General features: G+C 34.6%; 2 protein-coding genes across 2 annotated transcripts; one reads left to right on the top strand and one right to left on the bottom strand.

Moving 5' to 3' along the window:
- Positions 1-3905: 3905 nt before the first annotated feature.
- On the bottom strand, positions 3906-5039 carry LOC113342770. The gene has a single exon (XM_026587202.1). It carries the CDS (start codon positions 5037-5039, stop codon positions 3906-3908), a length of 1134 nt encoding a protein of 377 aa, XP_026442987.1.
- Positions 5040-7046: 2007 nt separating this feature from the next.
- On the top strand, positions 7047-10181 carry LOC113342769. Its single transcript, XM_026587201.1, has 4 exons — positions 7047-8603; positions 8716-9584; positions 9685-9799; positions 10014-10181. The coding sequence occupies exons 1-4, from the start codon at positions 7047-7049 to the stop codon at positions 10179-10181; spliced, it is 2709 nt and encodes a 902-aa protein (XP_026442986.1).
- Positions 10182-14269: the final 4088 nt, after the last annotated feature.

Below are 14269 nucleotides of genomic sequence, written 5' to 3'. Positions count from 1 at the left end.
ATGGTTGAATTTCCGATTCAATTATAGTTTTTACACCTTCATCTTCAATTGGTTCTTCTTCTTTAATTCATGGATTGGAAGAGGATTTTGAACACCTGACGTTTGCTTTTTTCTTTGTACGATCCATTATATAGTTCAATTTAACCGATGATCGAATTTTCACGAACCGATAATTAATTACAATGATGAAAAAAATATTCTGAGAGAAAAGGAAGGTGGTTTGGATGGAGGAAGAAGAAGAGATGTTTAGGATGGTTTATTTTTTGATTTTAGGTTCAAGGGTATATAGGTAATTGAACTACCCAATAAACACCCCTTATAAGGTCACCTAGGATGGGAAAACTATTTTGTATGCCTTGAAAGTTTTTGGTATGCCTAAAATCATAGTTCTTATATTTAGGAGTTGTACACTTTCAGTTAGAACGATTTTTTAGGGACCATGGTTTTTTTTGGGGACCATGGTATTATTAGGCCAACCTCCCTATACTTATAAGGGGTGTCCCAAAGTTAGGTAAATACCCATTTACCCTTTACTTTAATTTAAATTAAAACTAACTTAATAACTATATAAATCTAATCATATACTCCTACATCTAATCTAAATGAATTTATTAACCAAAATCAAAATCAAATCAAAATCAAAAAAATTTAGTTTTGAAAAAAAGTTTATTCTCTTCTTCTTCTCTCTTTCCTTAACGTTCCTCGTTCGATTGAAAAACCCATCAATCTTTTTAATTCGTTTTTGGATAGGAAAATTGAGTAGAAATCATCAAAATATGGTTTAAATGGATGTTAAAGTGGCATGTTCGGTTAGGAATAGTCTTAAAAAAAACTAGTTTTGTAACCGAACATTCTGAAACCAAGAACACGAAGAACACTTCGGTTATCATGAATTTAATTTTTCATAACCGAACTCCGTCTTCGGTTGGTTCGCAGAAAATTCTAAAACTAGTTAGTAACCGAACTCTACTCATAATACAAAAAAAAAGTAACCGAACTGTGTTATTTTTCCTACTATGTTGAGTTATGATATAACCGAACTTTACCTACCTTGTTCGGTTGGTTCGCAAAAATTTCTAAAACTATCTAGTAACCGAACTCTACTTATATTCCAAAAAGAAATTTTTTTTCCAATGTAACCGAACTGTGTTATTTTGCCTACTATGTTGAGTTTCAATTTAACCGAACTTGTTCCACTATGTTCGGTTTGTTCGCAAAAAATCTTGACAAACCGAACTCTTCATTAATTGCATACATGTGGAGTTCGGTTAGATATGTTGTTGGGTTAAAGTTTGCGACCCAACCGAACATTACTCTGTAAGTCCTATAAACAAAGTTCGGTAACCTGCGTGTATAGAAAAGGTAACCGAACAACTAAAAAACTCCATTAAAGAACGAGTTCGGTAACCTACGTATCTGGAAAAGGTAACCGAACTACACTTTCAGATGAATTCCGTAACCTGTTCTTCACAAAAGGTAACCGAACAAGCCCAAATTTACCCTAAAAATTTACAGTTTTTTGAAAAGTTGGAGCAATTCAACCAACATTATCTAAGTTTGAAACATATCTGGGTACCCAAATACTGTTCCTTCGGTTGTGGTTGGTAAAATCCTTTGTTTTTGATGTTTTCCTTCTTCATCTTCTCCAACTTTACTCTCTCAATAATTCTGCTTCTTTTTAAAAAAAAAACCATCTGATTTTTTAATCACATTAATTATCTTTAACTAATCATTTTACTAATCACTACGCTAACTATTATTAACACTAACTAATCATTACCAAAAAATTAATCAAGAGGGGTAATTTAGGTATTAATATAAATATCTAGATAAGGGATGACCTAGATTTACTTCTAATGTCTTTACCCAAAATAAAACCATGGTCCCCCAAAATAACCATGGTCCCCAAAAAACCGTTCTTCAATTAAGCTGTGTAGCAGTTTGGGTCATTTGCTTTTGCCTTGGAACTTTTTTGGGTGCCTGTACGGAACAAATATTACTAGCTGGTAGTGATGCTTGCTTAATTGTTTGAATTATCTGCTTTGGTTTCATGACGCATCTTATTGCTTGCCTCATCTTATATTTAGTGTTGTTTCTTTTCAAAAGAGATGAACGAAATTGATTTGAATTCCGACCTAGGAGTAATGGACAGCTGCAGCCATGCGACACTCTTTCAAAGTTTGGGAACCTCCGAATGGCATAGCCATGACCATCCACAGAAATATGCCGCTCACTGGTGCTTTTTTTTTTTTTGATCGGTAAATTTAATTTATTAAAGAATGAAAAGGCTCACAAAAAGTGAACACAAGTAGTACAAGTACCTACTAAAGAAGAAGGGAAACAACGCCAACAAAGAAAAAACCACTCACTGCTAAGACAAACTTAATACTCCTTGAACGTTCTGGAATTGAGGGTGAACGTTCAAACAATTATTAGTACTTGAAACGTTTTGGACTTGATTGAGTTAGATCCAGTCTACGGAGAGGAGATTAAGTTCGATCAGTTTACAAAATAATGGGTCATACTGCTCATGAATTTCTACTATCAAGATATTTCAAATGAATCAATTTGTATGCTCAAGTTCACTTGGTCACTTTTTGTAAAAACACCCAACCTTGTAACCACCATCCACGTGTAAGAAAACATAATAAACACCGTCACTGATAGATATCTCGGTCAGAAATCGGTCAGGCATATGGGATACGTTGGCCCTTCAATGAAATAATGCAAGCAGATCGACGATTAGAATTAACCCTAATATAAAGGGGCAGTTCTATCTGCCTTATAAGTAGGAAAGTTGTGTCCTCTTATCTTTTGCCCCCATTGTCTCCCTAGTCAAAGATATGAACCCTAAAATTCAGATCTGAAGTACCTCTCTATGATGAAAAAAATCCTCGTAACCGGTTTAAACACAATATACATCGTAATGATTTCTCCTCTCAAAACCAATAATATGGTTAATTCTTTTTACCCTTGTATGTCCAAAACAGAAGGTAAAGCTAAGGTAGAAAAAGAAACTTGAGAAGTATAGAAGCTACCTGACGCAAATCAAGTGACATTGCATTTTCTAACTATTGTTATGTCCGTGTACAATAGTTTTGCATGAAAGATCCGTGTCTTTCAATACATTTCTTTATTGGAGTATGTATTTTGAATAGTTCTTATTATTCTGCTCTGGATTCTCTGATGCCAGTAAATTTATTTCAAATTAGTTTAAGTATTTGATTTCCCTTCAGATCTCTCTTAAATTACTGTTCGAGCCGTTTGAGCATTGTTTTACCTTTGGAGATGTTTGGATTATTTTGAAGGGAATTTTCACATTAAAATATGTGCCACTGATATGAACTTCTAAGAAACATTGATCAACACTTCGAAGTAAATAAGATTCATAACTTAATTCATCGGACTGCTCTCCATCAATTAATTTTGGGTTCCCTTTCACTAATGGGAAACATTGATCAACACTTCGAGGTAAACTTAGAGTCATAACTTAAAAGGAGGGTTTTCGTCTTGATAAATATAACTTCAAAACTTTGGTTAATGGCCTCAGCAGGGATGGAAGAAATTTTGGATCAGATGACCTTGGTTTTTAGGGACTGTTTGAGATGGGGACTAGAGATTAGCGAAAGCAAGACCATTGGAACCACAACTGAACCAGAATGTACTTTTAAACAGTTTCGGTTCCCTTTTAATTATACCGGTAAACAATTCCCTCGGTTAGTCTTGGGATTTTTTATGCTGATCTATTCCCTTGACTGACCATATATATTTTATTTTATTTTTTATTGGTCGGCAAAGAAAAAGATGTGTTGATCAAAAAAGAAGAGGGTATAAAAGAATTATACCACCCTTAGTTACAAAGGAAAGAAAAGAACAAGGAATAATATGGTAACAAACTACCAAACTTATTGAGAAGAAAAGTACACTGTAAACCAATTTCTCATAAAAGCATTCGCATCCACCGACTCAAGATCCTTTATTACTAAGGACCAGGTATATAAGAAGTAAATTGTTTTGTGAATAACATCTCTGACAGTACTGTTCTTGTTGTTAAAATCTCTGTTATTTCTTTCTTTCCACAGGCTCCACATGATGGCTGCTGGAATTATGTACCAAACTGCAGTGCATTCTTTACTGTCCTGAGCTAAACCCCAAGCTTGCAACATTGAATTTACATCAGCTGGCATAGAGAAAAACCAGTTTGCTTTACACATGAAGTCATTCCAGACTTGTCTAGCAAAAGTGCAATGAAGCAATAAATGATCAGAAGTTTCATCAGCATCACAGAATAAGCAACCCTGAGGTATATCCATACCTCTTCTCCCTAATAAATCTCTTGTTGGAAGTCTATTGTAAGCCAGTAACCATAAGAAGAAACCAATCTTAGGTGGACATTTTAGCTTACAGATAAGATTAAAGATTGGACCAGTTAACAGGCTATCATCATTATCAGTGAGTTTATCATAAGTTGAACTTACATTGAAAACCTTAGATTTTGAAAGAAACCATTGAACTTCATCAGGGCAGCACATGTGAAATTTAAAACCATTCAAATCAGCAGAGAGAAGGGAAAACTCAGCTGTAGCAGCAGCATTGAGTCTTCTAGGAATATGAAGATTCCAGTTGATAACATTACCAACACTTGGTCTCATAGCAGCAACAGTAAGATCCTTAGCTCTAGATACTGCATACAAATTTGGGTAACAGGATTTGAGAGAATGAGGATATAACCAATTGTCATCCCAGAACCTGCAGAGAGCTCCATTGTTGACTTTGAAATGAATATATTTCAAAAAGATAGGATGATGTTTCATAATTGCTCTCCATAGAGATTTACCATAAGTACAAGTTGGATTTTTTGTAGCCCAGCTGACATCTCCAAGATTATGCTTTTCTTCAACTAAAGTTCTCCATAAGTCTGTATCTTCTACTGCAAATCTCCAAGACCATTTAGTGAGCAAAGCTTGGTTAACTGCGTTCAAATTCTTGATTCCAAGACCGCCTACTTTTCTTCTTCTTGCAAGAGCATTCCATTTCATTAAATGAATTTTTTCTTACCCTTATTATCATGCCAAAGAAAATCCTTTATTATTTTCTCAATCTTCTTCAAAACTGAGGCTGGCATCTCGAAAAGAGACATGTAATACACTGGCAAGCTTGCCAAAACACTATTGATAAGTGTAATCTTACCAGCTCTAGACAATAAGGATTTTTTCCAACCTGCAAGCTTTTGAATAAATTTTTCTATGACCTTGTCCCATTTAGCAATGCCACCACATCTATCACCTAGAGGAAGGCCAAGATAAGTAGTGGGAAGAGTACCACTATAACATCCCAAAATGAAAGAAAAGATTGCTAAATCACCACTAGTACAAATATGTGCTTTGATGACAGTTCATTATCCTAGACTGTTACAAAAGAAAAGGCCATGAGATATAGGTGACAGTTCTTACTGAAACTGACGCCAATAGTTGTCATCACTTGTGACAGTTTTACAACTGTTATTGAATAATCATACGATAACAGTTTTTGTAGAAAAATGCTGCTATACATTGATGTACAATAACAGTTATGAACTGTTACTATTCCTGAGCTATTTTGACAGTTGCGTACAAAAACTGTCATGGAAGTGTGAACTTATAGATAACAGTTGTTTTAATTACCGCCGCTTCCATTTATAGTGATAGTTCTGATTTAAAACTGCTACTATTTATACAATCTACCATAAAGCGAATTAACAGACAGTGCTGCTGGTTTGAGTCCTTAATTAGTTACTACGTACTAGTAAAGAACTTGCTAAAAGACAGATTGGTTAAACAGGGGTTTTGCCGAATCAAATATAAAATAAGTGATGAATGTGCATCGAGCAGTTGAGGATCTCTAACCCCAAATATATAGATAGATAGGAAACCTATAGCTATTTAGAGTCCGGGTTACACTCGATTACTTGGTCCCACTTTATGAAAAATTCATATCAAACTGGTTCTCCGTAATTTGTTGATGTACTCCGTAATTTATTGCTATATACTTGCGCGCATCTTCTACTCATCATTTATTTCAATCTTTATCTAGTTCTAAAAGTTCAATTCAAATACAATCTTTATATAGTTCTAAAAGTTCAATTCAAATACAAGGTAGCAAAAGCTATTTCTTCTAATAGTTTTATGCCAAGGTATAAAATTCAGTTTATTCAGAAAATTGTTTCATTGCCTCGATCAATATTGTACGTCTTTTGTTTTTATATACCTGAATATATGTTTTTCTATTAGGCATTAGGTTTGGAATTTAGTAGTTAATGGGCATCAGTAAGTTCTGTTAATTGAGGATTTTTTCCTCTTTACGGATCGGGTTTTGTAGGTGTACGATTTTGAGAAATATAATATGATTGTTTTCTTTTGATCACTCGCAGACTCTTTTATTTTTTCTTGCAGGTAATCCTTCTTCTTTGGGGTTATGGATGGTCCACTGACTAAGTCAATATCTAATCCTTGTATATTGTATATATTCTGTATGGTCTTCTGTAAATTTTTATTTTTATTTGATAAATAAATAAATCTTGATTGTTTAATTTACAGAAGACCATACAGAACCAAACTCTTATTTTGTTACTAATGTTAGTTTGAAGGTACCAAAACATGTTAGTTTGAAGGTACCAGTTGTTGTGGAGTCATATATTTGGAACCAAACTCAACTTTGTTAGCGTTTACCTAGTATACATATATAGTGCATGATCTGTGAAGGATACACCGTTGTTAGCTTGTACTTGTGTTGGTACTCTTGAGTTATGTTCCCTTACACTCTTACTGAATCAATTGGAAGAATACAAGAAGCAATTTCTAACGCTTCTGGTTCTTATCTTTATTTTTATTGCTGAGATAACATGTTTTGTTACTAATGTTTATTTCTTATTCCGTGTGTCATGATTTATAATTTTATTAGAAATCCTAATTCTCTGTGTTATTGCATCAGTATAGGTATGTTTTCACTTTTTGTTGGTTCTGCTTGTCCAACATGATTGTTTTCTGTGATGTCTGTATAGGTTTAGAATGGATAAATCCTGGATGGGTAAAGATGGGTTATCACCAGAATACGCTGAGGGGGTTGAGGCCTTCTTGAAATATGCCACAGATCATGTTTCTGAAGCTGGAATAGATGACGAAGACACTCCTGTTTCCATATTATGCCCGTGCAGGTGGTGTATGAATGGTGGTAAACCAATAAAAGTGCATGAAGTGAGAATCCATCTGTATGTGAAGGGCATCAATCAAAAATACACGACATGGGCTCCACACGGAGAAGAAACACCCATTGATGATAATACCAGATCACATGCTTCACATAATGCTGATGTTCAGTATGAGTTTGGAGATTATGAAGATAATGAAGATTTACCGGATGATGCAGCAGCAGTAGTTGCACTGGTTCAGGCTATACACGACGAGTTTATAGGACATCCAGAGAATTTTCAAAAATTGAAACAAGATGCGAAAAAACCACTTTATCCTAGCTGTAAATCCCATACAAAGATGTCGGCATTGCTTAAGCTCTTTAACATGAAATCAAAAGGTGCATGGTCCGATAAGAGTTTCACAGAATTATTGAAAGAGTTAAAAAATATGCTCCCTCCGGACAATGAATTTCCTATGTATCTGTACGAGGCTAAGAAAACTCTTATGGCATTAGTAGTGGAATATGAAAAAATACATGCATGTCCCAATGATTGTTTGCTTTACAGGAAGAAATACAAAGATGATAATTTTTGCATGACCTGCGGAGTTTCAAGATGGAAAGAAAAGAAGGAGCCGTCAGACACAAGTAAAGGAGTGCCTGAGAAAGTGATGTGGTATTTTCCACCTATACCTAGATTTAGAAGGATGTCTGGAAATCCAGAGATAGCAAAAGACCTGACATGGCATAATCTTAAAAGAGTTGCAGATGGTAAACTACGTCATCATGTTGACTCCCCCGCATGGAAACAAGTTGACAGTAAATGGCCAGAGTTTGCCCGAGAACCCCGAAATTTGCGGTTAGGCCTTTCTAATGACGGGTTCAATCCAAACAATAACTCAGTCGGTGGAAATTATAGTTGTTGGCATGTTATGTTAGTTACTTATAACCTTCCACCTAGCTTGTGTATGAAAAGAAAATTCATTATGTTAACGATGTTGATATCAGGTCTTAAACATCCTGGAAACGACATTCATGTCTATTTGGCACCTCTCATTGAAGATTTGAAGAAGCTATGGAAGAAAGGAGCTGAAGCTTATGATTCCTACAAAAAGGAGAAATTCAATTTCAGAGCCATACTTTTATGGACGATAAGTGACTTTCCAGCCTATGGTAATCTTAGAGGTTTCCCTAAAGGAGGATATAATGCCTGCCCAATTTGTGCTGACCGTAGTTCTTCTATTAGGATTAAATACTCACAAAAGAATGTTTATACCAGTCATAGAAAGTTTCTTCCAAGAAAACACAAGTTTAGAATGGGAACAGAGGCTTTTAATGGTCAGCAGGAGCTGGACCCTGCTCAAAAACCTTATTCTGGTGAAGAAGTATTCAGTCAGGTTGAAGCGATAGAGAATTTGTGGGGAAAGAAAGTGAAAGTAAACCAATCTACTGGAAGAACAAGTCGATATTCTTTGAACTTGAATACTGGAGTACTTGCTAATTCTCCACTGTTTGGACGTCATGCACATAGAAAAAAATATATGTCAGAGTATTGTTGGGACATTATTGAACATACCCAAAAAAATCAAAGATGGTTGCAATGCTCGTAAAGACCTTGAAGATTTGGGGATGCGGCCTGAATTGGAACCTAAGGAAAATGGTAAAAAAGCATATCTCCCTCCTGCGTGTTTCAGATTAACAGCACAAGAAAAAAAAACTTTCTGTAAAACCTTGTCCGAGTTGAAGGTTCTCACAGGTTACTGTTCGAATCTGAAAAACCGGGTTTCGATGTCGGATTTGAAGTTGTATAGTTTAAAGTCGCATAATTATCACACACTTATGCAAGAATTTCTTCCTTTAGCTATACGATCCATTTTTCCTAAGCATGTGCGGTATGCTATAATCAGATTATGCTTTTTTTTCAAGGAAATCTGCACCAAAGAGGTTGATGTCGATCACTTGACAGAAGTACAAAACGACTTGGTGGTTACGTTATGCTTATTAGAAAAATACTTTCTTCCGTCTTTCTTTGATATCATGGTTCATTTAACCGTGCATCTAATTCGAGAAGTTAGATTATGTGGACCAGTTTGCTTCAGATGGATGTATCTGCTTGAAAGATTTATGAAGGTTCTAAAAGGATATATTCGAAACCGGAATCGCGTAGAAGGCTGCATTTCCGAGGGATATATTATGGAGGAGGCGATGGAGATATGCTCTGAGCAACTAAATATTGTAACCATCGGTGTTCCTACCGATAAGAGTGCTCAAAAACACAAAAACGAAGAGAGTACAAGCCTTATTTCTGAAGGGAAACCACTATCGACTCCTAAGCAACATAAAGTCAGTGAAACATTACTGAAACAGGCACACCTAACTGTACTAAATAACTCAACGGATGTGCAGCCTTACATTGAGTAAGAACTCTGGCTATTCGACTTAATTTGTTCTACTTTTGAAATATGGCTACCCTTGAAATATAGTTACCAAATAGATATTTGTGAATTCATATTTCAGGTTACACATGTCGCATTTGAGGGATGAATCTTCGGATAAATCAAAAGAATGGTTGTTGAAAGAGCATATCAAAACATTCAGTGATTGGCTAGAGAAAAAATTAAGTACAGTACTTGTACTTTATCTTACCTGTTGCTTTTGTATAATTTTTTTCTTGGTGTCAAATCTATCTTATACACTTTAGTACCTGTACAAGATGAGCATACATATGCTGTAATAATAGAATTTGTATTGGTTCTCTGGAACTAGTCCAAATCCACACCATAATTTTACTCATTCTTTTCACAAATGATTTCTGATTATTTTGTACTTACTAATCTGATTTGCAGGTAGAAGAAGAACTACAGAATCCAAATAATGATATTTCGCAAGATTTAGAGTGGATAGCATGTGGCCCAAGTCACTACTATTCAAAGTTGAAGGATATGAAGTCAGTGGTTATCGTTATCACACCGAGGACCGGGATACTAAAAGATTTAATCAAAATAGCGGGGTAAGCCTTGTTGACGAAGATAATAGTTGTTACTATGGTGTGATCCAAGATATATGGATTCTCGACTATCAGATGATAAGGATACCTGTGTTCAAGTGTGCGTGGGTTAATCAGCGTGGAATAAGGAAAGAAGACTTGGATTTCATACAAGTTGAACTTGAAAGGTTAGGCCATAAAAATGACCCCTTTATTATGGCTTCCCATGCCAAACGAGTGTTCTATGTGCAAGACCTGTAAGATAATTTCTTATGTGATAATTATCTCTATTGCGCCCATGTGAGAATCTGGTTATATTTAGGATATTGCTAAATATCTAATCCATAGTTTATATAAGGAGTAAGTATCCTATTTATGCTCTTCCTTGATGGACGGTCGAGATCTAATGTCTAATACTAAAATCCTAGGAACCTGATCCTCTCTCTACCTATGAAAGGGAAACAATAACCATTACTGTTGTATCTAAGAAATGACCACTCATTACAGCTAAGGTCAAGAGAGAGAAACCATGACCTCCACAAGGTATTATTCTTACTCCAAACATGATCGGCGTATGATGGATTTGCGATCTGAGGTACTCCGTATAAACTTATTCTTGCGTGTTTGATTGTGTGATTATCATGAAGTTCACGATCCTAATTTAAGTATCTATAAAATTAAATCTTATAGTTGGCATCTAAAGCTTGTGTTTAGAACTCATGATAGTCCGTTAATCATATGTAATAATAAAATAAAATTGGGTTTGATATATTTGGTTTTCCCCTTCTGTGAACATAATCGTTCTAATGGAATTGCATTATTTTTCACATCTAATTATGTTGACCCATATCATGCTCACACTTCATGTTCATGTTTGATTTTTTATTATCTCATCAAAATCAAATCGGTTGAAAATTATGGTATACTGTAAAATTTAAGATCCTGTGGCCATTATCACTTATGATTTTCTTGTATACTTTTATATTACCTTCTTAATTTTGGAAGAAAATATATTTCAACATTAATAACCTACTTAATTTTGGAGGAAAATATATTTTAATTTAATACTAATGTCCTACCCTTTATTTCATGTAAATAAGTTAATATATCTTGCTTATTGAGTTTATTTTTGGCCTAATGGTTTTATTTTTGGCATGTAAATAAAAGAAAATCATTTTAAAAATATTATTTTTTAAATAGTGGCATATAATGAGCATATGAGGTAATAATGAACGTAATACTGATGATAAATGAAATGGAAGAATGTCGACATCATGTAGTCATAAACATGCATAATTGTTCCACTAAAGTCCATATATTCTACTTGTCTTGTATGTAAGGGTGCACACGGTGCGGTTCGGCTCGGTTCCTGCCTAGGTCGAGTACCTGTACCTCCCTAGGATCGGTTCCAAAATTTTGGACCGGTACCTGTATCTTGTACCTCGGTTCCGGTACCATTCGGTACACGTACGGTACCAGGTACGGTTCCGATACCAATCGGTACTTTCTGTCAGAATTCAAAGACAGATTTTCCTGTCATTTTTCCAGACAAGTTAAGTACCTGTTTTACCTGTTTTTCAATATATTAACCAATATCTCAATCAAAGAACAAATTAACAACTAACATGTAACAATAATACTAGCAAACCAATGTTCCAAACAACCAAAGTCTTGAAAATCTGGAAAAAAAAAAGAAAAAGTAGTAGTAGCACACAAACACACACAATAGTCTTAATTCTTAACCACAATGCACTGGTGGTGGCATTATCAAGTAGCAGTAGCAATGACAGAATGATTGGACAGTGGTGGCAATGACAAATACAAAGTCTTGAATCTTGATCTTCTATTCCATTTCCATGGCAGCAGCACTTGGGTGGCATTATTGTTGACAGGACCAAGTAACGCTGCAAAAACAAGTAATAGCATTTAGTAACTATTAGTCTATGTCTAATACTGCCAAACACAAGTAAATAGATAGTGCTCTTTAAGTGTTTTCTAAGATTCAAATGACTACACACATTTGAAGATTCAATTGACTACATGAATCAAAAATTAAACATGTATTCTAAGCATGTTCTCTGCATATCAAATGGTAGCATAAAGAAAAGGGATGGGATTGTGTGTAGATATTAAACATAGGCCAGCATGTATTTATAATTTTATATAGGCTTGGTTTTGGGATGACTTGTGATACTCTAATCGGATTCAGAATTCTAGTTCCAACAATAATAGGTTACTTGTTGTACTCTGAAATGGATTCAAGTTGTAGTAGAAAACATAATTGCAAAATCAGCACTTCAAGTAGTATTTTAGTTAAACAAATTATACCCAGTTTAGTGGGATGATTAACCTTTGGATTACTTCATTTTTCTTAAAAGTACAGTAATTAACTTTACATTTGACGTATAACAAAAGAAAGAAGAAACATATTCTAATCATTGTATCCATGAATCAAAAATTAGATTCCATTATAGCTTCTTTTTGCAAAAACTCCATCAACAAGCATATAGCAGACTGGAGACCCTAACTAACTCCTAGACTAGACCCAAAAGCTCCATCAACAGGAAACATACATAAACTCCATCATTTCTAGTATCTTTCAAACATAAATATCTCCAATATCTCCACAAAGTTGATCATTAGAAACCCATCTAAAATTTACAGTCCAATAAATAAACAGAGGAAGAAAGAAATGATCTACCTTTGGTTGAGAATTTGAGATTAAGGGTGCAGAGAGATAGCATAAAATTCAAAAACCCTAGAATCGGTCATGCAAATCAATTTTATAAACTTATAATCAAACTAATGAAGCTCAAATTAAATGATACAGATGACATATCTAGATTGCATCTTACCTAATCAAATGATTAAGTAATCAGAATATTCAGAACAAATAGATCGAGATTTCGGGTACCCAATTCACTCCTCAGTCTAAATTTAACTGAACGCACACACAAAAGGAAGATAATAATCAAAATCAAAATTTAAAAAAAATTTAAAACATCACAGATTCACAATCATAATCATAATCAAAGAAATTTCGGTTACCTGTTGTAGACTTCTTGTTAACTTATTGAATTAATCGAACAAACAGTGATGGATTTGGTGGTGTTTAACGTGTGTTCTTATGAACACAGTGATGGAGGAGGAGACTCAGGATAGGAGAGGTGAGAAGAAGAAGAAGGAAAAATAAAATGAACCACTTCTGTTTCTAACCTAACTTCATTCATATATACTAGATATCTACCACCGTTAGATTAGATATAAATCTAACGATCACAAATGATCGGTACAGTCGGTACAGTTCAGCACGGGATATGGGTAGGGACGAGTACCTGTACCTCCCTAGCCCCGGTTCCTGTTTTTTGGACCGGTACTTGTACCTCCTTTCTCGGTTCGGGACAAAAATAGGTACGGTTCCATCGGTTCCGGGACGGTCCACCGGTCCGTCTCGGTTCCTGTGCACCCTTACTTGTATGTGAAAGAGAGGTAAATTGGAGATATGATATAAATGAGAAAATATTTATTGGGCATTATATCTTTATGGCATGAATCAATAAGTGCTCCAAAGCAAATGAAGATAAACATAATATTTTCATCACGTGAATGGTTATTAAGACATTAAAAATTGGAAACATTAATATTTTCTTGTGGGCATCTATACGTGTTAGTTAATATTAAGATAACGAGACAGTATTAATTTTAAAACTAATGAAACCAGTTATTGTAAATTAACTTACGCTTCCGCTTTATCGAAACACTAACACGATTTTTTATCGAGTTTCATTATAAATTTTATGATCAAAACCATTTTTGACACCATTAAATTTGTGTGTGCATTATGATATGGTTTGTGTGTTTGCTTGTTCGTTATGATATAGTTTCTCTCGCATTATTGTTTTTCTTTAAATTTTATAGGATTATACTTAAAATTATTATGGGACTCTTTAGTTATCACCACAGTGATACTAGAGTGTTAATTATATCTCAGTATAATCATAATGTTATTACAAGCATGAATTTGCAAACCGTAAAGTGTAGGTTTAGCAGTTATCGACATCATGTGATAATGACATTATTTTAGTTGATTGGCTACCACCACAGTGACGTCAAATC

Source organism: Papaver somniferum, unplaced genomic scaffold (genome assembly GCF_003573695.1).
Source record: "Papaver somniferum cultivar HN1 unplaced genomic scaffold, ASM357369v1 unplaced-scaffold_47, whole genome shotgun sequence".
NCBI classification, from domain to species: domain Eukaryota; kingdom Viridiplantae; phylum Streptophyta; class Magnoliopsida; order Ranunculales; family Papaveraceae; genus Papaver; species Papaver somniferum.
This window is presented reverse-complemented; position numbering and strand designations above follow the sequence as displayed.